The following is a 26257-nucleotide window of genomic DNA, read 5'->3' on the forward strand; positions in this document are numbered from 1 at the left end:
TCGCGGGCCCCTGAATTGAATCGAAATCGATCGTGGCAGACTTTGTGATATCTGTAAATATTATATCGTTCCAGGAATCCACATAATGCCGTATTGTGATTTACACCCCGACAGTACTTGCACCTAAGCTAATACTGTATGGATGTTTTCTGAATCGGCATGCAGGCTGGCTGACAACTGAGGGAACCCATAAATAGGATCCTAACACACAAACATACAGTAGAGGATGTTTTTATACATGAACGAACAACCGAGCACAAATACACCCACTAACGTCAAGTCCTGAAATAGATTCCCTCCTCTGCGTCTGCTCTTCTTTCCCTCAGTAGACCGCTGCAGCACCAGCTACACTTTGTTCATTCAACAGCTTTTTCTTTCTACACTCCCCAATTTCCATAAAAATACGTCCCGAGCCACTTGAGATACAAAGATTTAATGCCACAAAATACATAATTGCTTCCACACTGGAGGAGGACTAATGCGGGTAGCATTTATAGTGTGTAGAAGACAAAGTAGAGCACAGAGTTTCGTTCCAGGCAGAGACATCAGCGGGTGTCAGTGGGGGCCACGCAACAGGGGCCACGCATGCTGCGGAGGCACTGATTGGCTCGTCAGAGACCTGCGGTGAAATCACTGTCTTACATCTGTCGCGCTGAAACATTAAGGGGAAAATAAAGTAATTTAAAAGTAGCAGAACTGGGCAAGTTGATGAGCAGCATCTCTGTGAAACATACACGCTTCTGGGGCTGCAACTAACCAGGGCTGTAGTCGAGTCCACCTTTGTAGAGTCAAGACAAGTCCAAGACCAGGACTAGTCGAGACTGAGTCAAGACCGAGTCCGAAGAGGTTCAAGTCCAAGTCAAGACCGAGTCCAAATGAGAGACAGTCAATACAGTGACAGAAAAAAAAAAGAAATCCGAGTCAAGACCACTTACTTACCTGTTGATAATTTATGTGATGTGAGAGACAGTTTATATTCTTTTTTAAGATGATAATTTTGCGTTATTATTTGTATAATCAAAAAGCAAGTGCAGAGTAACACACTATAGGATCAAATTAGTCCATGTTATTTACTTTAAGTTTAAAATAAAAATGTTCTCATTGTACAAAGTGCTTGCTGTCACTCTGTTTGTGGCCGAAATGAAAATAACAAGTTTAAAAGTTGATAACTAATCAATTAATCGATTCATTTTTGCAGCTCTAAATGTTTCTACAAACATGTCCGCCAAAAAATATTCATGATGAATGGAGAAATAATACACATAAAGTGAGTGGGCACTGAACTGTAAATTAAACATTATGGATTGAGCTTAATTTGCATAAAACAGCCAAACAAAAGAGTGTTTCTAATCTATATATTTTTCACTAAATCCCCGGCCACCCTAAAGTTAATTGGTACCGCACCGTACTCACTCTAATGAGCCAATCAATCAAGATTAAAGTCAGGAGTTTCACTTTTACACAACAGTTTGTTTGAAATAAAAAGGTCAAAGTTACATAAAAGACATACTAACTTTTCTTTAATTATTTTTTTAATTACCAAAAAGAGGTTTTTATCTACACTGTTGTAAATATCCCTCATTAAACATAAAAAAATCCAAGAAATATGTTAAATGTCCTATAAAATTAAAGCTACAAACTATATTTAAAGTGGCTACATGTAACTTTCAGTTTGTGTTGATTCTAGCGTCCGCTTTGGACCAGAGCGGTAGTGTTTTTACCACACCTGCTGTCGTAAAAGGTCTTTTCTTTACGGTGCTGTACTGCCAACTGTAGATTTCTGAGTAAGGGTTACCGGGAGGTCATATAGCTGCGTGAGCTAAACCAGGTATCACTGTCACTGTGCCACGAGCCAAAGCATTAAAGTGCTCATATTGTGCTTTTTGGCTTTTTCCCTTAACTTTATTGTGTTATATATATCACTTTATAACACACGTTATAATGCTCGCCTAGCTGCAAGCGTGGCACGCCCTCATACTCTGCTTCTGACTGGCTAGTAGTCCTTACCTAGGTACTGAGCATGTGCGACTCCCAACAAAGATGGAACAGAAGTGAGATGTCTCACTCTGTAGCTAAAACAGAGAGCTCAACACACAGGATGAAAAGAGGAGCTGTAGCAATGTGCAGTACAACAAAAATATGGTGTTCATAAAAATTAAGCCATGTAAACCTATTCTGATATAACCTCTAAATACAGTTATGAACCTGAAAATGAGCATAATATTAGCACTTTAAGATTAATAATAATTAGTTGTAGCAACCAACGTAATAATATATTTCATGGAACCCACAGATGCTTTACACAAGTAACGTTACAGGGGGACAAGGGCACAGAAAATAGTAAGCAAACACAAACACGGAGTAAAAGGAAAACGTCGGCGCTACATATAGCAACTTAAATTATTGAAACTACTGTTTATTTTTATTTTTATTAACAGTATTTTTTGAAACCCCAGCTGCTATAATATTACAACCTTTTACAGTTTGTTTTTACTGTGTTTTGTAGCTATATTGTGAGAGTTTATATTAAGTCATTAAAACCAAATGAAGCGACCCGGCTGACATGCCAGCAGCTTTTATTCTAACCTTCACAGTCCCCGTCCCCCCCATGAATTATTGATCAGTACACCTCGGAGACACACTGCATGTGCTACAGGGCAGCTAGTCTTCTCTCTACATGTTCTGCAGCTTGTTCTGTCTGTCTGTGTTACAGGTAGGAGAGCAGTGGAGGGTACTTTACAGTACATTAAATATTCATAAAATAAGCTTTCCTAACTCTAGCATCACGGCTCGAGGGATGGTAAAGTCAATAGGTTTGTTCGGTTCACAAAGTCTAAAGTTCAGACTGAAATATCTCCACAAATATTGGATGGATTGCCATGACATATCGACAGACATTCACGTCCCCAGAGGATGAATCCTAATGATTTTTGTGATCTGCTGACTCGGCCTTCAGCACTCTGGCATGTGGCAGAAATATCTCAAAGTTTAGTTATGGGGATTGGGGCTGCCCCCTCCTAGTCGATCGGTCGACTAATCTGTTGTTTTGGTCTTAGTCGACTAAGATTTCTTTAGTCGATTAGTCATTTTTTATGCTTTTTTTTTATGCTGAATGACTTATTTCCAAGAAACGTCTGAGCACATCTCTGGTAAACACAAGATCTAAAGTGGTGCTTTTGCTCGATTCTTTGTGGAGAAACTCAGTTTTACAGGTCTGTCGATTAGTGTAAGTCGACTGAGAATTTCTCGAATCAAAGACAGCCCTGATGGAAACAGTGGCAATCCATTTTCTGCCAACGGATGCAGGTCTGTGTGGTGCTAACACTGTTTTTGTCTGTGAAAGTGAGTCCCGAGGCTCTTGAAGGTGCGCTGGATGCCTTATTTTCATGAAATGTTTATGGTGCACGTGGCTACATACAATTTATCCTCATTAGTATAAAAAAAGAAATTGTTTGATTCTGGTTTAAAATGTTTTTTTTTCTGTCTGTGTCTCTTCCAGGGAGTTTTCCCAGCCAGCTATGTTCACTTGAAGAAAGCCATCGTCACCAACAGAGGGTAAGTTCACAACAACAACAACGTTTCTACACAAGTAGAAAGTTTCTCCAAAGTATTTTCTGTGTTTCCAACATTATAGATCCATGATTTTCAACTGCAGAGTTAACGTCAGAATAAAGACAACCCGCTTCCTGTTTACACTGGCACGCACATGCCCAATGTGTGTGAGCGGTCATGTGATATGTGTTGTCAGACGTGTAAATATGGATTGGCAGATTAGTTCTGCTACTGGAGCTAAAAGCTTTTAGTGGACAGAGATCGTTTTTGTCTCAAAACGTCGCTTAAAAATGAAAACGTACAGTAGTAGTAGTGTAGATGTACACTAAAGTTGTCATATCGCTGGGAGGAAGAATAAGGTCATGTGACTGTCTTCCACACAGTTATTATTTGATTTCCGAGATGAATGAGACCCTTCAGCTTGATCCTTTTATCTGGTTATCACTCAGTTCCTTCCTCTGTTTGTTTTTTTCTTGCCTTGCCTTAGAGACCGACTGAATCCAAATCCATTTCACTGCACGCAGCTTCCACAAAAACTTGTATTTGTTCATGTTTTTCTCCTGCTGTGAAAAAGATTTCAAAGTGCTCCGTATATTAAAACCAGTCGGCTGCACCTTGTGAAAGTCATGTACAGGATAGTAGGGCTGCTCAATTATGGGAAAATCCAATTCACGATTAGTTACCACGATTACTCATTGACTTTTAGAAAGATGTTGCAATTATTGAACCTAAAAAACGGTGAAAAAGTCCAACAAATAAACAGTGAAAACACCTAAAACTGTCAAATTTCCCTTAATACCATTTGGACACTTTTTTTTTTTTTTTTTCATTCAGAACACAAGACAAAATAAGAGTTACTTGCAAAACTTGTAATGTGTTTTTGTGGTCATTAGGAGCAGAAGTCGTAATCGTGATTAAAGTTTGGATTAATTGCACAGCCCTACAGGATATGTGTAATGATTTAATACCATTAGGGTATGTGTATCTGTCTGCATCTTTGCCATGGCAACACTGATCTGATAGCGTAAGGAAATACAAACTGATTTGCTCTCCCCTCTCGGGATGACGCCACTGTCGAGTGTACTACTTGCTTTCCCACAGTGCCGGGAGGCCTTTTTCTTCTTCTCGTAGCGAAAGCCATTTAAGAGCTAATTTGATGAAATCTCGTTTTTCAGTTGGGATCAGTTGTTTTAAGAGCCACTCTCTCTAAATAAGGTATGAAGCTCCTTGTTTCTGATTCCCTTTCAAGTTCAAGAGTACATATTTTAATACATTTGCATAATGATTGGAAAAAGTTTTTTTTTTTTTTTTTTTTTTAAACTCCCGATTAATCAGAGTTACAGAGCGTGTCTCGATTTGCATAAGAGTTTTTGGATTAAAGGCACGGAGAGTAAATTAATTTGAATTAGTGAATCCTGTATTGTTTTTAAGTAGAGCTCCGGGGCAAAGAACCAGCGGAGAGTTTTTGAGTGGAGAGTCAGAGTGTGTTTTACTGAATCTAGGCGGCTGGTGCATGATGCCAAATATCATTATGGACAAATGACCAAGTGGGTCTAAAAGAAGTGTCTGGTGCGTGTCTGTGTGTTTGTGTGTGTGTGAACATGAGCATACTTCACTGCTCTTCTTTTAGCTTTTGTTCCAAGCTCTTACTATAAAAACAAGGCTACACAGCACAGCATTCGTCATGCACACTAAAGCTCAGTTCAGACCAAAGATTCGCGACAACACGAAACAAAACCGTTTTCGAACTTCGCAGAGAAAAGTTTCAGAAGTCTGAACCAGTCCGTCTCAGCTCGACTCAAACCGGGTGATGGTGTCGCTGCGACTCAGCTGGTGGAGTCTCCAGAGGCTGGTTTTAGAACGTAAGAGACGTCTCCTGTTTCAACAGCCAATAGAGAAGTCAGCTGGTGGAGTCTCCAGAGGCTGGTTTTAGAACGTAAGAGAAGTCTCCTGTTTCAAAAGCCAATAGAGAAGTCAGCCGGTCCGACTAGGTATATACGACCAAGTCTCTTACGTTCTATAACCAGCCTCTGGAGACTCAACCAGACGTCTCCTGTTTCAACAGCCAATAGAGAAGTCAGCTGGAAGAGGAGTGTGTCTGCTCCTTTATTGTGGACTCAGAGGAGCAGTCGGTATATGATAACTGTCTCTGACATGTGTATTCTTAACAAGTTCAAGAACGATGCTTGTGCATTTCCTGTATTTCACCTTTATGAGGCAAAACAAATTGGCTGGTAAAAAGCCTGTGTGGCTAGTGGATTTTAAAATCCACCTGCTACAGTGGCAGGGTTTAATTTAGAGGCTTTAGGGCTCCTGCACACTGGCTGCGTGGGGTGAGCTTGTCAGCTGCGTGGCATGTCCGTTTTCATTTTGGCTCCCATGTTAAGAGGATAGAGCTTGCACACTGCCTGCGTGACACACACCTCTCACGAGAACGTGTGCCTGCTAGAAATAGAACCGGCGGCTATTTTTCACGCGACAGGCAAGCGTGTTGGAAGTGTTTCCAGGCAAAATAGAATAGGAAAAGATGTTTATATGTCATTTTGACACAAATGCATTTAATAAATGCCATTTTGATGTTTGAAAGTCTCTAGGTTTTGACATAAATGCAGATATAAATGTAATTATCAGACACATTTCTGGTGTGCATAGCCATAGAAAAGGTCACGCAGCTGACACGCAACAGAAACGATATGCTCACGCCATGCAGGCAGAGTGCAGGAGCCCTTAGTCTGATTTCAAAAATACAAATATACAAATAAGTAAACATGGAGTGGGATGTAAAGTGCAAAAAGTAGTGAAGAGTAGTGTGCAAGATGCATATTGGAATGATAAGCATATAATGTGTAGGGAAGTGGGTGAGTGGCCAAAGTGGGGATGACCTCACAGTGAAAGATCAATATATATACTCTATAAGAGGACATTCTTCTGCATTTTAACCTGAAAATCCTGGGCGACAAGCCATATGTAGGTCAAAGTCATGATGGACATACCAAAGAGGTTATAATAATAAGAGGCGACACTCCATGTGAGTGAACTCTTATTATTATAACCTCTTAGCACATACTATGGACTAACTATATGAACTATACAATTTTATACCAAGTGAAATGCTCATTAAAAGTCAATAAATGTATCTGTTTGTGTTATTCAGTGTGTCAGATCCCCTGACAAAGCTACCGCTACCCAGAGCATACGTTTTAGATTGTTTGGCGCACACTCTCACAGGCTGGACTCCAGTCTTTTGGATTCTCTCTTTGTGGCACAAATGGAGATCATTTGACAGCAAACAGAGGTAAAGCTGTTGTTGACACTGGGTGCTGGAAGAAGTGGAACACAAACCGAGAAGTCGCTGCCAACACAAAACAAAGTGTGAAAAGGAACTAACACGGTTCACTGACAGTTCACTGAGTGATTTTCCTAAAAAAGATTTTTCCTCGCCATCACAGTAGGACACTGTGTTCAGTCTCTACTATCACTACTGTGTGTATTGATTATTGACATGATTATTTGAGTTAATTATAGTTCCACATGAGTATTTGTTCAACAGAAAACAAGTGCAGTGACCCTCAGGGCCAGATGTACGTACATTTGCGAACGTAGCGTTGTCAGCGCCACGGCCAACCCGCAGAAAACGCACGCTGTGATACTTCAGCTCACATCGTATTTACCAAACCTGCAGTTCATCGGGTAATCAGCTCCTTCCTCCGCCCACTATACCGGAAATTGTGCTCATTTAAACGCGCAATTGAATGGGCCTTAGTGGTGGGGAAATGTATGTATTGACTAGTGCGCTGTAGCAAAGCGTTAAGTACTGGTGCTATAATAGGGCTGAGTGCAGACTGAGATATTCCCACTGCTGACGCTAGGACTGTTTGAAATGATCCTGATGCCAATATTTGTAATATAGCGAGGAGTTTAACAGCTGCTGGAATGGAATGTGAACGCTTCCCCTCCCATGTCTTTATGGGAAACTCCCACTGTCCCCTTGACCCTCCCATTAATCCATATGCATGACACAGAAAAGCACAATTTGCCATTTTCAGTCCCCGCGACAGGCAGTCTGCGCTTTGACCTCACTGCGGCCTGTTTGTACATACCTCGCCATGCTTTTTTTATGCGCACGTTGCGAAACAAATACGCCTGAAGTGTGGGCGCAAAAGCGTCAGTACATCTGGCCCTCGGTGTCTTTTAAATAACCACGCCAACTCTCATGTCCTCAACTCTCATGTCCTGCCTTCGTAGCTCTCTCCAACTCTTTTAAATTCCTTTTTAATTGCCAGCTGACACTGCACGCAACACAAATTGTTTAAGTTAAAAAGTAAGTGACACAAGTGTACATTATTGAAAATGTATGCTTTTTTTTATTTATAATTAACAATATAAACAGAAGGAAAGCTTTGCCAGCTGTCTCCTTCTCTGCAGGATGAGTACACTCTCAGAGCTGACATTTATAAATATCACAAAGCAGCACTTCAGGAATTACACACAAGATACAAATAAACCTGTAAAACACACACACACACACACACACACACACACACACACACTGCATTCATGCAGGCAGTATTAAACACTCTGAAACATACTACTGTACTGCACAAACACATGGAAAGGCAATTTTAAAAACACACATGGAGTTAACAGAAAATGAAATCTGAATCCTATCTATACTCAGAGATGCACACACCTAAACAAACGTCTTCCTGTAAGTCCCATGTTAGAAAGAGAGAAGATTAGGAGCTTCAGTTGAGCCCCGTCACCTGGGATCAGTGTTACATCAGACCCTTTGGGCACGATTACTATCAGGGTTCTCCCTGCGTTTGGACTGTAAGGTTCAGGTGCAGCACCCGAGCTGATTTGTGCAGCGTCCTAAGCCAAATGAATGTAACTTAAAGAATTTTCTCAGCTTTTATGACTGTAGTTGGACATCTTTTAAGTTTTGTCCACAATCTGCCCTAGCTTTTGCAACATTTTAGACATAGATATGGTGATTATAACGGACCACAATTAGGTAAAAAAAAGAGATGCAAAATTAGCACAGAGGGACACAAACAGAGTAAAGAGACGCCAAAAGAGACACAAAAACATGCAAAGAGAGGGTGCCCGGATAGCTCGGTTGGTGGAGTGGGTGCCCATGTGTGGGGGTTTACTCCTCGACACAGCGGGCCCGGATTCGACGCAGACCTGCGGCCCTTTGCTGCTTGTCATTCCCCCCCCCTCTCTCTCCCATCTCATATTTTGAAACTGCCGCTGAAAACGGGCGAATCTCAACAAAGCTAGTTGCGTACGTAAGCATCTCAAAATCCAGAACCTTTGTCACAGCCGTGGGTGTATTAAGAGAACAGTCACGCCCCAACATTTACATACAGTAGGCTACACAACTGACCTGAGATCAGGTAGTCTTCTGAATCTAGGTCATGCAAGTCTTTGCTATTCCATTACAAAATTCACTTCTGAAACTTTTTTATGCGAGAAATCACCTATGTAAAGCTCAAATATGGGCTGTTTTACAAAAATGTATGTCTAATTGCAAATTTTGTCCGACTGTGTGTCGGACTTCAGCGGCCAGTGCTGCCTGGGTTACTGCCTCGCCGCCCGGGCCTGCCTTCCTTCACAGACCCCGGCCTGCTGTGAGGTCGATTGAGCTCCGTTACGGCTGGCAACCCACAGCACTTCATACCCGAGCAAAGTCCCTGTTTTGTGGGCTAATGGACTACTAAACGCCGGTGCTCTGACAGAGCTCCAGGGCCTGCAGTTCCCCTCTTCTTAATGCCAGGTGTGTGTGTGAGCGAGAGCGCGGTCAGCGATCTTGTAACGCCAGGAATCTCTTGCCACAGGTTCCAGTTAATCTTATAATGTGTGTAATTATAATGTGTTGAGTTATTTAAACAAACGATCAGTGAAATACACGCCTCTTGTCCGCGAGTCTCATTGATAGAGCCTGCGGCTAGATGGAGCTAGCTAGCCTCCTCTTAGAATTCCTCTGGAAGTCACAAACATTCATTAACTTGAAATCGGACACCGTTGTTAGCTTTATAAGATATTTAGTTAGATGTTGTAGAAGTGGGGTGACGAAATTTAAACTGTTAATATACTCGGAATTACGCCGAAAATGAAGCTAACTATCCGTGATTTGTAGCTACACACAGCTAGGGTTGAAGGGACAGTCACAGCTAATGAAACCCTTACAGTTCACAAATATTCATTAACTTGAAATCGGACACCGTTGTTAGCTTTCTAAAACATTTAGTTAGATGTTGTATAAGTGGCGTGACGAAATTCAAACTGTAAATATACTCGAATTACGACCAAAAATTAAGCTAACTATCTGTGATTTGTAGCTACACATAGATAGGATTGAAGGGACAGTTGCAGCTAACGAAATACCTAGCTAAACTTCACAAATATTCATTAACTTGAAATCGGACACCGTTGTTAGCTTTATAAGACCTTTAGGTATGTTGTATAGCTAAGTGGCGTGACATTGTGTGTAACATGTGGTAAGAGATTGCTGGTGTAACAAGCGCGCTGACTGCGCTCTCACTCTCACACAACGGGCCATTTAGCTAGCAGGAAGAGGGGAGTTACAGGCCCTGGAGCTCAGTCAGGGCTGCCAGCCTAACCGAGCTCACAGCAGGCCGGGGTCTGTGAAGGAAGGCAGGCCGGGCGGCGAGGCAGCAGCACCGCTGCTGAAGTCCGACACACAGTCTTACCATATTTGCAATAAGCCATAAATTTGAAGTCTCTTTTATATAGACCTTAGTGGTCCCCTAATACTGTATCTGAAGTCTCTTTTATATAGACCTTAGTGGTCCCCTAATACTGTATCTGAAGTCTCTTTTATATAGACCTTAGTGGTCCCCTAATACTGTATCTGAAGTCTCTTTTATACAGACCTTAGTGGTCCCCTAATACTGTATCTGAAGTCTCTTTTATATAGACCTTAGTGGTCCCCTAATACTGTATCTGAAGTGCAAGGTGGAGGTTGGGGGTGTGGCCTTGACCAACTGCCACCATGATGTCTCTCTCTTTATCATGGGTGGGCCAAATTCTCTGGGGGGGGGCAAAGCAGAGAAAGGTGAGGTAACCTTGCTCCTTATGATGTCATATGGAGAAGACTCCAGATCGGCCCATCTGAGCTTTCATTTTCTCAAAGACAGAGCAGGAGACCCAGGGCTCGGTTTACACCTATCACCATTTCTAGCCACTGGGGGACCATAGGCAGGCTGGGGGAACTCATATTAATGTTAAAAAACCTCATGAAGTGACATTTTCATGCCATGGGACCTTTAAGAAGGACACCTTAACTCCCCGCCAAATTCGCGCACCTAGGTTTTCCACAAACCAAGGGAAAACACTGGTTATGCAGGTGCATAGTGCTTCATTATACACTGACAAAGAGAACGATTTTTTATAAGACTTGTTGATATTTTGGCTTGCTAAAGTGAGCCTGTCCTTTATAGAGAAATGGCAGCATTGGTTGTCATTTCTTGTTGCTTATAAGGACCCATGTTTATTGTAAATTGCAGATGAAGCCCAGTGGTTCTACTGTAAAAACACTTTGAGGGAAAACATACTTTTAGAAGCACAGCGTATAAAAGTGTGTGTATATATGTGTGTACTTAACACAGTGGCGTGTTAGTGCGACAGTCAGCTCCCATTAAGGACGCAGTGGTCAAACGGCGGCTGTCCTGCGTTTAACCCTGAGGTTAATGTCAGCATATGGGGTTTGATGCTACTCATTTCTGACACTGGGTGTGTGGGTCTGTGTCTATGTGTGTGTTTGTGTGTGTGTGTGTGTGTGTGTGTGTGTGCCTGCGCTGCTTACTGCTGTGGGACTTTTTTTTTTGGTACAGACTTTGAACACTTTCTTATTATTTATATTATAATATTCATTTCTTCAAAACTGGTCATATTTTCCTTCAGGCGTGACAATACAGTTTTATTGTAAACTGTCTTCTTTTTTTCCTTTACATTCATTCCATCCTGCCTTTTTTGACCGATAAGACCCAATCCATCCCCATCCCATCCCATCCATCGTTTTTCTCGCTGTGAATTGTTTTCTCTTTTTCCCTTCTTTTTTTACCTCCTAAACTGCAGGTTTCACACAAGAGATGCACCTTGAAAGTGCTCATATTATGCTTTTGGGCTTTTCCCCTTTCCTTTATTGTGTTATATATCTTCTTTTTTTTGCATGTTATAGGTTTTTTTAACTAAAAAAGCCCAAAGTCCACCCCAAAGGGACTTACCATCTCCAACAGGAAACATTGTTCACAAACTGCTCCAAACAGCTCTATTGTAGTCCAGGGTGGCAGAACCCCATACTCTGCTACTGACTGGCTAGTAGTCCTTACCTAGGTACTGTCCGGGCACGCCCTCATACTCTGCTTCTGACTGGCTAGTAGTCCTTACCTAGCTACTGTCCGGGCACGCACTCATACTCTGCTTCTGACTGGCTAGTAGTCCTTACCTAGGTACTGTCCGGGCACGCCCTCATACTCGGCTTCTGACTGGCTAGTAGTCCTTACCTAGGTACTGTCCGGGCACGCCCTCATACTCTGCTTCTGACTGGCTAGTAGTCCTTACCTAGCTACTGTCCGGGCACGCACTCATACTCTGCTTCTGACTGGCTAGTAGTCCTTACCTAGGTACTGTCCGGGCACGCCCTCATACTCGGCTTCTGACTGGCTAGTAGTCCTTACCTAGGTACTGTCCGGGCACGCCCTCATACTCTGCTTCTGACTGGCTAGTAGTCCTTACCCTTGACAGAGAGAGGGCGAGCCTGGGAGCGACACACTTTCTGTTGACGGCCACACTAATGCTAATTGTATTTTACGTGTGGAGTAATAAATCATTGCAGTACAAACTCGAGCGCGTCCCAGCGTGTTTGTGCATCTCTCAGTGTTTAGTCCCTCGCGGCAGCACTTTGTTGGACTGCTTCCAGCCGCGACAACCATCAAGTAGTGAGTGTTTGGGTTCATGTGAGGAAATGTGAATGAAAGAGGCAGCTTTATATGTACTGACTTCTTTTTGAGGTTGCGCTTGATGAAGCTCGGGGCAGATCACATCACAGTCCGATTCAGCGTCTCCATCTTTGATGGTGTCTTTTTATCTAACGAGAGCAAAACATATGAAGGGTTTTAGAGAGAGCGTGTTGTCGCGCCGAGACGTTTTTAATGAGCGAAGAAGTCACGCCACCAGACACCGACTGATCCCAGATTCAGATCCAGTTGTGTTTGTAAAATCAGATCATCTCAATTACTTTAAAGTCACGTTCAAATGAAAGATTGATGCGCGGATCATCTCATCTCAAGTTTTGGGAACTGGTCGGCAGAGAAAGAGAGAAGTTCACCAAAGAGCATTCAAACTATAAAAGCTGAACAAACGCAGTCAAAAAACGGCAAACAAATAGCTCCAATAAACTTTGTTTCGAAATAATAAACCGCTACCTTTTTGGTACTAAGTGGTCTTTGGAATCAGTATTTCAAGAAATGTTTCAAAGAGGTCAAATCATGGAAAGCTCTGTACACAAAATATGAAAAGACCATCAAATCACACGGCTGGATTTATGATGTCAGTTAAAGAAAGAGAGAGAGAGAATAATAAAGTTCACTGCACTTCGGTTGGGTTTAGTTATTAGGTGACGCAAGCACAGACAAAAAGAAGTCCCCAAAAATCACAGAGAGAGAGTTCAAGAATACAATATTTGCATAGAGAACAGCATAGGGACATGCATAACTAGAAACACATAAATATTAGGATGAAGAAAAACTGTCTTTAGACTGATGAAGGACAGAAATCCGTTTTGGGCAGAGAGAGAAGAAGAGGCTCGGAGTTTTAGAGTAAACGGTCAGGCGAGATGAAGGAGGGAGAAGACTAAAAGCTGGAGAGATAAGTTGAGTGCACAGAGGGGAAAGCAAGTGTGTAGATGAGGGGAAGAAAAGATGGCAGAAGTGAGACAATTAGGAGAAAGTGGAAAGAGATGGCGTGGAGGAATAAATACCGAAAGGAGTAGATGGAAGGAGAGGAGAAAAAGGAAAGGGAACATTTGCAAAATAAGAGAATAGTATAGGAGAAAAGGAAAAGCAGACTAGATACAGAGGCTACATCTACACTACTACGTTTTGGTTTTTAAGTGGTGTTTTGAGACAAAAACTACCTCCGTCTACACAAGAGTATTTTCTCCAGTAGCAGAACTAATCTCTGTTTATACTTACACAAAATTCCCACAAAATGGGCCTGAAATTAACCCCTGAAGCTATCAACCTGCCTGCTACGTTGGCATTAGTTGTTTTTTTGGCCGGCTAAAACCAAAAAGGAAAAGGAAAAAAGATAAAAAGACACTTTAATACCAAGTGGTCAGTTGGCAACAACGTCAAGTTGCGTGAGTGTCTGATTTACGACGGCAGTACAAAACGAATGGACTGCAGTGACTGTCAGAGAAAGTGGAGTTAAATCACTTGGTAATCGGAACTAAAAACTTCAAATTAGAAGCAATGAAGGACCACAAAAAGTCAATTCTAAAGAATTGGCTTGTAAAAAACCTGTGTGGCTAGTGGATTTTAAAATCCACCTGGCAAAGTGGCTGGTGGCCAGAGAAGTTAAAGTGCCCATATTATGAAAAAAAAAAAAATCTGGGATTTGGGGTGTTATTTTGTGTCTCTGGTGCTTCCACACGCATACAAACTTTGAAAAAAATCCATCCATGCTGTTTTGAGTGAGATATGGTTTCTGAATGTGTCCTGCCTTCAGTTTCCGGGTGAGCTGTTCAAAGTCTGCACGGCTTTCTACGTCACTAGCCAAGACGAGGGGCCTAGGGGGCTAACTGGTAGCATGCTAGCTCTTTCTCAATGGCAAAACACTGCTACAACACACAAATTCACCCTAATCTACAAAATTAATTGTATAGAACTACTTCCATGTCCCTGTTCTGCAGGTATTCCACGCAAAGTTAGAAGAGCGCCCTGGTTTAGAAGAAGTCTCCCAGCTAATCCTGCCTTGTACAGGCCGAAGTTGGAGAAACAGCTAGCTAGCTCATGTAGTCCTTACCTAGCTACTGAGCATGTGCAACTGACAACAAAGATCTTACAGAAGTTGAGAGGTCTCACTCTGTAGCTAAAACAGAGACCTGAACACTCAGGGTGAAAAGAGGAGCTGCAGCAAAAATATGGTGTTTTTTTGAAAATTAAACCATGTAAACCTATTCTGGTACGACCTCAAATTATAATTATGAACCTGAAAATGAGCATCATATGAGCACTTTAACTTCAGGCCCTGCACATGACTATTCACGTATACTATACCACGTGTGTGGCGGTGTAAACAAGGAAGCAGCATGCTTGTTCCAAAGGTCTCCGTTTGTGTCTGTCAAGATTACAAAGCAACCTCGAAGATTTAAAAACAAAACGGGGTCAGCGGGGACTTTCAAAGGCCACCCTTTTAGTGGCTCGGAATCGCTGAAGTAGTGTGAACAAGGCGTAAACGTAGAAAAAGATATACGTTTTTCAACCAAAATGTGGCTGTGTAGATCTGTGATTCCCAACCAGGGGTGGTGTAGATGTAGGCTACATTTACATTTCTTTGTTTTGGTTTAAAAAGGAATATCTTCTGCTACGTTTCCCACCTCTCATTCCCCCTGCTCTGGTGTTTCCGAACCCCTAAACCAGAGAAATTTTAAAAACTCTTCCGACCCGTTTTGGTTTGGAATCCGTGGGGTTTTGTTGCAGTCTCAACGGTGACACCGACGCCAACGTTTCTCCTCCTGATTGGGTCTTATCGGTCACGAGGTCTCGTTCTCTGAGACTAAAGCTACTAACGTTACCATGGCAACTACCAGCAGCGGGCGGAGTCTCCACGCTGCCTCCTGTTCATGCCCAGTATACCAGAATGTTGATGAGATATAAGGTTTGGGCGCTGTTAGTTTGAACAGAGATTAGTTCTTCCGTTGGAGCTAAAATCACTTGTGTGCACAGAGATCACTTTTGGCTCAAAACTCTGCTTGAAAATCAAGACGTAGCGATGTTAATGCAAAGCCGTAGCCTGAGAGGAATGATGGAAATGTGCCAGAACAAAGACAACTTGATGAGGAACAATGTGAAGCAGGGAAGCCGAAAGGAAGGCGGGAAAGAGGAGGGCAAGATCAGATTGAGTGAGAAGTAGAACAGAGGAGAAGAGGAGGGGCAGCGACTGAGATACAAGTGTAACTAATATGGGTGAAATCACCAGGCGACCGGCAGCTACGGCTCCCAGGGCGGATCAGCTCATCTAGCACACAGCTTTTATTAATTAATCAGTTTGGAGAGGGAGAGAGAGAGAAAGAGAGAGAGAGAGAGAGAGAGCGAGAGGGAAGAGAAGTGACACAGGAGGAGAGGGAGGATAGAGAAACCGAGAGCGAGGGACTCTAATATTCCTGACTCCAGGGCTGAGACGGTGACTCAGCTTTCAATTTAGGCGAACAGCGATGTTGGAAATGATGTATGAGGGAGGGAGGAGAGGGAGGAGAGGGAGGAGAGGGAGGAGAGAGCGAGCGCACAGTGATTTCTCAAGTTAGTGAGGTGAGCCGAGGTCTTCGGGTGGCGCAGCCGTAACTCACCGTGGAACAGGTCTGCAAGTGGTTTTAAAAGGTGCTGCTGTGTTTGTACGAACATTCAACACGTTTCCGTCTAGATATTGAACACAACATCCTGAAATCAAAGCAACATTGTGTATGTTTTCTGTAAAGGTCACGAGTGAAGTGATGGAGTGAGCGCATATTAATGAGGCAGCGAACTCTGAATATGGTGCAAGAAACATTCAGGTCCTTCACTTAGAAGTATCAATAACATAGTGTAAATCTACTCTGCTACAAGGACGGTCCAAGGCAGAATGAGTATGATTTTTTCGTTGCAGTTTGTTCACACAATATGAAAAGTTCGCCCCTCCTCCTTGCGCAACGCAACACAACGCAACGCAACACAACGCAACGCAACACAACGCAACGCAACACAACGCAACGCAACGCAACACAACGCACATTTTTTTGTTTTTTACAGAAACTACATGTCACATTCGAATGACATGAATTAATACATTTTCTGCCAAAACAGTTACTGCATGATTAAGTATCTTCAAGAAAACAAAGTGACTGGAATAGTATGAATTGTAGTTGAAACAAGTTGACACATCACGTCCAATTTAGCAGACAATCAATACTTGTAATCATTTGAATTTTTTTTCAATAATTTCACAACTGTATTACTCCTTAGGTGTTAACTTGATGTTAAAACATTATTTTTTTTTTTTTTACTTGCACGGGTTTCCTACTATAGAAGGATTGGCAGGATTAACCAGAGCTGCTCAGCATGTGTGTGTCTGTCGGCCATCTGGGATTTGTTGAATTCGTGTGGCCCTTACAGGCCCTGGCCAGTGGGTGGCAGTCAGTCAGACTCTCAGTACAGTGGGGAGCGGAGCGTCATCATGGGGCCCTCTGCTACCAAGTCATTTTAAAATGAAAACCGTTAGAAAAAAACGGTAAAATATACGATGAATGCATGATGAATAATGTGTCACTTGTTGAGCCAAATAAGCCTACAGTATATGTCAAATAATACACAATAAAAAGCCACATGTTTTGACAAGTTTGAAGAAAACAGTTTGACAGTCAAGGAAAAATGTTTCAGCACCACGGACAGCGACAGCTGATGGACAGCGATGGTGCTTAACAGGCCTAGTGCGCTCAATCAGTGCCACACTATATAATTGACATATCACTATTACATATATTGAACACAAAATCCATAGGTAGGCTACAGGTGCTGGGATGAAGACTTTGAGTAATACAACAGATTTATAACATTCTGAGTGACTTATTCATAAATAAAATATAAATTCTTAAAGACATAGCATGGTCCCTTATTAAATCTTAATCCTCCTCTCCTTCATGGTAGCAAATCTGCCAACCACTTTGTCCTTTTCAATATGTATGTCCCGCTCGGCACACAGCAACGTGAGATTTGACAGTCTGGCCTCATCCATGCACGAACACAAGTATGTCTTAATGAGCCGCAGACGGCTGAAACTTCGTTCGGCGCTGCTGATGGGAAAGGTTTTATAAATCCTGTGGAGAATGGTCCGGTGTGTTGGCATGTTCTCTGTGGCCACGAAAAGCCAGCCCCTGTCTGGCTAAAAGGAGCGGGGGTGTCCACCAACCTGTGTAGGATCCTTCTGTTCTTCTCCACCTGCCAAAATATTGTTCAATAATCTTTTGAAAGTAGTTTTTGACTTAATTTACACAATATTGAAGATAGGTTTACTATAGGTAAGGTAGCCACTGGTAGCCATCCATAGATACATTTATACTGTGCCTTCCACATGTATGTTTAACATTATAACATGCTGTATAAATATTAAAGGAATGTCCCTCCTTTTTCATCCATCCGGCCCAGTTTAATGCAACTAAATGTTATACAATATACATAAAAGTCTGTTATTTCCATTACATTACATCCATTTAAAGGTACAGAGGATAAACTGTAAATCTACAGAATTTCCCGTTTTTGGTTTACCGGAAGTGTCCGTAAACAGCAGAAAAAGGTTCTGGTAATTGTCTGCCAGGACATTATCTGTTTTCCTACGGATGTTTTTCTTACAGTGTATGTAGTACAATGCGTAGACTATTGGGGTTGTGCATTGTGTCATTTGTGCAATACGTAGGCTATTGCGGTCAGGCAATATGTTAGTTGTGCAATATCTCATTGTGCAAGGGCTGTGCTACACTTATTGGGGAGAATGCAGCCGTCTCTCTTTTAGCTAAGGAGTTCTTGGCCTGAAAAAACCTTGAAGACCCCTAATGAAAGGAATAATTCAACAACAAAAAAATAAAAATGTGTGTTTCTGTTATATTCCTGTCCAGGCTGCATGAGACGGTGGTGCCTCTGGAAGACCCCATAGTTACCGAGGTGACGTCAACCCTGCAGGAATGGGCCTTACTGTGGAAGCAGCTCTATGTGGTAAGAAAGAAGCCCACCATATTCTCTCTTTCAGTGTCTCCTGTCTCTGCAGCTTGTTTTCAAGGGGCTGCGCTGTGCTGCATCGTGCTTTAAGGCGACAGAGCCGAGTGCAGCAGAGGGAGTAAACCAGAGGCGCTCGAGTGGAATTATGTTATGCTATAATCTCAAAAAGCATAACCCGTCCTAATGCCAAATCCAGGTCATTAATTCTGCTTATTAATGCTTTGGTTAGCAAATCTGTCTTGTTAGCACAACTATGGTGTTTTTACAAACTTTATCATAAAGAATGGAGTTTCTATTGGAGCATGGTGAACATTATTATTTGTAAATAATCTAATCAGCTCAAAGGGGGACACAAGTGATGCGAATGTTAAGTGGTTTGTTGTGAAAGTACAAATAGAAACTGCCCTCAGTGGATTTGATGGGGATGCTAATTAGAAAACAGCCGGTCGATGTGTGTTTAAGATGTTATAATGTTTGCAGGGATGGCAGCTCTGAATGTCCACATTATGTCACTGACTTAAAAAAAAAAGAATTAAACAAAGAGACAGCAGCTTTGAAACATTTTTCATTTTTGAAAGTTTTCTCACATTTGCTTGAAGCATTTTATTCATTCTGAGATACGGCATTACTTCCTTCCTCGACACGTGGAATGATGCCAATACTTTTGTCAAGGTTTTCACTTTGAACTATCCTCCGCGCTGTGTGTGTGTGTGTGTGTGTGTGTGTGGGGGGGGCTTTTTAAACTATATTTGTGGGGTCCAAAAACCAGGAGTCCAGTCCTTGTGGGGTCCCGCCAGCTTTGTGGGGCCAAAATGCTGGCATTTTCAAACAGGGTGGTAAAGAGCTGAAGATGTGACTGCAGGTTGTCTTTCTCTGAGTCTAGGTTTTGTTTTTGCAACAGTCTGATTTCCGGTTACATGACTGGCCACCGCAGCGTGACGTGGAGTTGTGTTTCTCCAAAAGTTGAGTTCGGCTTAACTTTACACCCCCCCCGCCGCAGCCTAAACGCACCACCCCCATTCAACGACCTGCATTGTTGCCGTCTGAACTGGGTTAGCCCTATGTTCCCACAGCCCAATGCTCTCACAGCCTTATGTTCCCACAGCCCTATGTTCCCACAGCCCAATGCTCTCACAGCCCTATGTTCCACAGTCCAGTGGTCCCACAGCCCTATGGTCCCACAGCCCTATGTTCCCACAGCCCTATGGTCCCACAGCCCTATGTTCCCACAGCCCTATGGTCCCACAGTCCTATGTTCCCACAGCCCTATGTTCCCACAGCCCTATGTTCCCACAGCCCTATGGTCCCACAGTCCTATGTTCCACAGCCCTATGTTCCCACAGCCCTATGTTCCCACAGCCCTATGGTCCCACAGTCCTATGTTCCACAGCTCTATGTTCCCACAGTCCTATGTTCCACAGCCCTATGTTCCCACAGCCCTATGGTCCCACAGCCCTATGTTCCCACAGCCCTATGTTCCCACAGCCCTATGTTCCCACAGCCCAATGCTCTCACAGCCCTATGTTCCACAGCCCAATGGTCCCACAGCCCTATGTTCCCACATTTCTAAGATTTCTTTAAAAATTAGGGTTAGGGTTACATTCCATCTGTGGTCCATTGCTAATAGGTTGGGTGTAATTGGCTACCAAATTGGGAGAAAGGGGGATAAAATCTGATACAAATTCATGAAAAAGGAAATGTGGGAACATAGGGCCTAATTTTAGAAAAAATAAAATCTTAGAAATGTGGGAACATAGGCCCGCTCCCATCTGAACGTCTGAACGGCCCTTTAGGAGGAACTTGGCGCTTTTCTACTTCGTAACCTTACTTCCTGCTTTGCTCCCGTCATAACTACTGCGGCCACTAAAGAGCGCCGCCACTAAAAACATGAAGACGAGTTGCGATTGCTGCTTGAACAAATGACTTATGGAAGCATTTTTGCGGGGGAGGACGGCCTCAGTTGAAAGTGTAAATCTGTCAGCCGGCTCTGTGTTTTGAATTCTGAGTGAACAGACTTTTGTCTTTGCCGTCTGCTCCGAGTCGAAGAGATGAAACGACAACTGTCTTTGTGAGCTTATGACAGATTTTCCGTTTCCATCCTGACAGACTTCACATCGGTGGTGTTTTGTTACTGAAAAGCAAACGTCCTCTTACAGTTACTGCAAAGCACCAGCATTCCTGTCCTGTGTGGATTGGATGAGGAGATAGAAGGGGTAGATGGGAGGATGTACACATAGGGAACGTACTGAATGAACACAGTGTGCTTTTCGATAAGCACGCATGTAGATTGATAAGAAACAACAGCACAATAAACGAGAGAGAGCAATGAAGGATGCTGACATAATAGAGTTAAAAACAGATGAAACAAATAGATAGATACTTTATTGATCCCCAAGGGAAAATTCAACCACCTCCAAGGGATCTCCTGGTTTGTTAGACGGGACAACGTAAGTTAAACATACACAGGTTTACACATATAAGCAACGCATTACCCAATGCTCAAAAAGTAGGGCTGCTCCATTAGGGAATAAAAATCCTAATCACAATTATTTTGGCCGATATTGAAATCACGATTTTTTAACACAATTACTCATTCACTTTTGGAAAGATGTCGCATTTATTAAGTTATAAAAAAAAAAAAAAAAAAACAGTGAAACAGGCGCCCGGATAGCTCACTTGGTAGAGCAGGCGCCCATATATAGAGGTATACTCATAGACGCAGCGGGCCCGGGTTCGACTCCGACCTGCGGCCCTTTGCTGTGTGTAATTCCCCTCCTTTCATGTCTCCAGCTGTCTTGTCAATAAAGGCCTAAAAATTCCCAAAAAATGAACAGTTAAACAAATCAACAGCAAAAACTGTGAACTTGAGCTGTGAAATTTCCTTGTGTTTTTTATTTTCATTCAACACAAGACAAAATAACAGTTGCCTTTCAAAACATACGTGCAAAATAATCATTATTCTCGATTATCTCCGAATCGTAATCGAGATTAAAATCTGATTCATTGCACAGCCGTGTGTGTCATAACACTTTATATTTAAATATTTCTTTTTCTTGTTAACTTCTGCAAATGCAAATAGGACTTGAGGCAGAGAGACGTCTTATTGTCTATGCAGCCTAAATACACTCGCAGGGACTGGAATGTCAAAACAAAGGCAGGCTGATTGTAGCATTTTACATTTGGATCACACATGACGCAGTGACACATGGATGGTCTTGCCCCCCCCCTCGGTGTACAGACACAGTGACGGGCTGAACTCTCAGCACATTTTCGATTTTCGACTGCACTGAAGCCTGCAGAGGTGACACATGATCATGCAGCAGAGCAGAAAGATAGAGAGAGTGACACACACACACACACACACACACACACACACAAGAATACCCACACGAACAGAACATGTGTTCGTCGCTGTGCTACAGTATTTTTGTGGTGATATTTTCAGCATTGTGTCCTTTTGCACCCCTCTTTTTCTCTCTCTATGTCTCTCTCTCTCAATTCAAAAATCTAAGCTTTATTAGCGTGAATGTCAGGAAAACAGTAAGCCTCAAGGATAGTACAATTCAATATTAAGATGAGAAAATATACATATATACAATTCATTGAGTAAACCTGTGCGTGTCTGTGTGTGTGTGTGTGTGTGTGTGTGTGTGTGTGTGTGTGTGTGTGTGTAGGCGGGATAGATGTGTGAACAGTAAAGAGGGTGGATGAGGGACTGGTGACAACTGAACAATGATGGAGGGACGGGAAAGACAAGCAAAGACATTTCTTTTGAGATGTGCAGACAAGTTTGTGTGGATCTATGTATGCGTGTTTATGTGCGTGTGTGTGTGTGTGTGTGTGTGTGTGTGTGTGTGTGTGGACAAAAAAAAGACAAAATGAGGGTGAATGACAGGTAAGACATCCAGTAGGAGGAGGCAGAGGGTGCTGACATTGTCCCCCGTCCAGTTCCTTTAGCTCTACAATGTAGTGACATTTTCTGGAGCTGCACAGAAGAAATGAGTGAACACAGACAAAAAACACACACACACACACACACACACACACACACACACATGCACACTATAGAGCTGATACTGTATATGCACAGCATGTAGTCATTATGAGGAGATGAAAAAAGCTTGAGCTAAAGTTCCTCATTCAGTTTGTGAAGTTTCAACGACCTGGAGTGTAAAGTTGTTTTCATACAAAATAAAATGTATGTTATTTTTTTCTGTTGTCGTCGTGATGGAATGGCAGCAGCGCCTCCAATAATTCACTTCACCATATCTTCACTTTACGTGTTGTAGTTTCCGTAGATGCCTCAGGCGCCCATCAGGGTTGTATTTTATGTTTCCGACAAGAGGAAGCAGCGTTTTCTTTTTGTATGCACATAAAAGGAAGTAATGAGCGCAGATGGCTACGGGGAACATGCAAAAAGAAGACATCATCAACAAAAATCCAAAGAACAAAATGTCACAGTTCCACCCACACGTCAAAGAACAATCAAAAAAACAAAACGCTTTCAAACGTAACCTGCCAGTTATTAAACCAACAGCACAGATTCAGTCCGTCCACACGCACGCACACATACACACACACACACACACAAACATACACACACACACACACAGGCAAATTTGAAGCACTTAGTGTAAGTAGAAAAGTCAGCAGGTCAACTATTTAATTAATCGCCAACTATTTTGATAACCAATTAATCGTAATTTTTTCAGGAAAACAAGTCAAACTTCTGTGATGTCAGCGTGTTAAATGTGAATATTGTTTCTTTTCTCCTCTGTGACAGTAAACTGAATATCTTTGAGTTGGGGACAAAACAAAGACATTTGAGGACGTCATCTTGGGCTTTTTGGGGAAACACTGATCCACATTTTTCACTATTTTTCGGACATTTTATAGAACAAACAACTAAGCGATGAATCGGGAAAATAATTTTTCCCGATTCATCGCTTAGTTAGGCAGATAGAAAGACAGGCGAGTACGGAGAATCAGACATGCTGAGATAAAATAGAAGGAAGGATGGAAGACGATGCAGGAGAGAGACTTATGGAGGATGACTGAGTTAGGAGGGCAGAAATAAATAAAAAGAGAGAAAGGGTCCTGTTTTAACGATGTAAGCGCACGGCGTGAAGCGCCTGGCGCAGGTGCGTTTATGGCGTGTCCAAATCCACTTTTGCTAGTTTGACGGCGGAAAATAGAGTCTGTGCGCCGGGCGCCTGGTCCTAAAGGGTTGTACTTAGTGTCTTCATTAATCAGAGGTGTGTTTTGGGCGTAACATGCAATCAACCAATCAGAGATCATCTCCCATTCCCTTTAAAAGCCAGGCGCGTTTGGACCTTGGAGCATTGCTGTTATGATGGAGGATTTGCACTGTAACATTATTATATGTAATCTTCTGCATGTGTGTGTGCTGCTGTGTGTCCCTGTGTGTATAACAAGCATAGTGTGTGCGCGCTGTGCACAAGCCTAGGAGCAAAATTTGCTGTTAAAATAACAATGAAATGCTGCGCTATTGACTTTAGACCAGGTTTTTGCTGGTCAATGGCACGATCACTTCCCACTGCCTCAAGATAGCAATACGCCCAGAATGCACCTGAACGCACCTCCCTGTAAGACCAGCGCGCCCATGGGCGCACAGATGGGCGCAGGTGCATTTTCTATTTAAACGACACGGGCGCTGGACGGGAAACTGACAACTGGGTCGGTCTTAAACTAGCAAAGACACTTGGGTCGGGCTTTGTGCCGCGCTGCGCCGGGTGCGAGATAGGGTCCTAAGGGTGGAAGGGTGAATCTCTTATTTTGGCACTTCCTTTCCTCACCTACCTCACTTCCTCAACCTTTCTTCATCACCGATTGGTTCTTGATTTTTTTGTCGTGCCCTTTATCATTTGCACCACCATTGTGACTGGAAATAAACCCTTTAAGTGGACTGACGTTTCTTGGCTCCTCCATTCTAACCGACGCCCCACGATGATAGCACTCCATCTCAGGAATTGAACCGCTCCTAACTCGAAACCAAATTTCCTCTCAGAATCTTTTAACAATATAGAAATGGATGTGGATACAGAGAGACAGAAAGACCAATGTTTAATTCATGGCTGTAAAAATCAAGAGGAGGAAGTGGCTGAAACAAAAAAATAGATACCGAATCTGTGAGCGCTTTAAAGTCTCCAGGAAAAAAATATGGGTGAAAGTCAATCGAAAGAAAATAGCTGTTGAAACTCTGCTCTAGGCTCTTTACGGTGTGGCATACAAAAACAAAGACCTGGCCTTAAACCCACCCTTGAATGGTGACGATTGAAAGAAATGAAATATCCTCAGTTGATTGCTAGTTCTGTGGTTTAATATGGATTCTCCCTTTGACTGCCAGTCCAGACTGTAATGTCTGGAGATAATTGGTGCGAGATCGGCAGGGTTGTTTAAGGATAAAGCTTTGTAGCATGTCATGTAATGGAAGACGGATGGTAGTAGAGACTTCAAAATGTATCTGTCGTAATGTTAGTTTCTGTCTGGTGCCTGTGTCTCAGACTGTAACAGACAGAAATATGTTAAAGTGCTCATATTATGCTTTTTGGCTTTTTCCCTTTCCTTTATTGTGTTATATATCTTTTTTGTGCATGTTATAGGGTTATAAGAAGAAGCAGAAGGGCCCACGGATACGGAAAAGAAAGAAATGGAGCGGGCTTTCGTGAGTGAATGAGGGAACAGTTTCAAACAAAGCTATAGCCTGTTCCAGTCTTCTGTACGGAAAAGGATTAGGGCCACGTGAAAAATGATTCTTCTAAGTTTAAATTCATAATTCTGAACAAAATTATAAACGCACCACTTTTGTTCTTGCCCCCATTTTTCATGAGCTGAACTCAAAAATCTCAGACTTTTTCTCTGTTCACAAAATGCCTATTTCTCTCAAATATAGTTCACAATATTGTCCACAAATGTGTCTAAACCTGTGTTAGTGAGCACTTCTCCTTTGCCGAGAAAATCCATCCACCTCACAGGTGTGGCATATCAAGATGCTGATTTGACGGCATGATTAGGCACTCTAAAATGTGCAGTTTTATCATACCAGCACAATGCCACAGATGTCGCAAGTTTTGAGGGAGCGTACAGTTGTTAAGCTGACTGCAGGAATGTCCACCACAGCTGTTGTCCGTGAATTGAATGTTCATTTCTCTCTTCTGACTTCAAACTCTGACCTCAAACACATTGTTCACATGTGGCCCTAATCCTCTTCCATGCTTCCGGGACATGCATTGAGAATAACATCATAGAAACAATCAATCTTCTCGCCGAGGGTCTCCTTTGGTCTCGTAGGTCATATAGATCAGTATTGAATTGAGAACCAGTTCCAAAGCTCCTTGAAGCCCCTTTATAATGTGTTTTCAATATTCTGACCAACTCGTGTTTGGGAATGGGGTGAACGAAACATTAGATGCATGTAAAGAGAAACTGCAGCGCTGTTGCATCTTAAGGATATACTGTAGTATATTAACATTTGCTCCGTTAATAATCGTAATCGTTCAAATCTTGGATAAAAAGGACTTTGATGGATTTATGACAGAACTGTAATGCGATATGTCTTACGGACTCCGATTGTGTCAGTGTTCCTGTATCTGCAGTACGCGACAGGGTGCTACATCTGATCCGTCTTCTCCCCTCTGGTCCTGTCTTGTCATTTTCTGTAGAGTCTGACTGGCAGCTCTGTGTAGTCACGC

General features: G+C 42.5%; 1 protein-coding gene across 1 annotated transcript in view; it reads left to right on the forward strand.

The window, feature by feature from the left end:
• dock3 (dedicator of cytokinesis 3) overlaps positions 1–26257 on the forward strand; it is a 267193-nt gene that overhangs the window by 149106 nt on the left and 91830 nt on the right. The window contains exons 5-6 of the mRNA XM_028577073.1: positions 3500–3555; positions 18446–18542. Coding sequence (XP_028432874.1) covers positions 3500–3555; positions 18446–18542 — 153 coding nt within the window. The remainder of the gene's footprint in view (positions 1–3499; positions 3556–18445; positions 18543–26257) is intronic.

The sequence above is a fragment of the Perca flavescens genome, chromosome 4 (assembly GCF_004354835.1).
Source record: "Perca flavescens isolate YP-PL-M2 chromosome 4, PFLA_1.0, whole genome shotgun sequence".
Classification (NCBI taxonomy): Eukaryota; Metazoa; Chordata; class Actinopteri; order Perciformes; family Percidae; genus Perca; species Perca flavescens.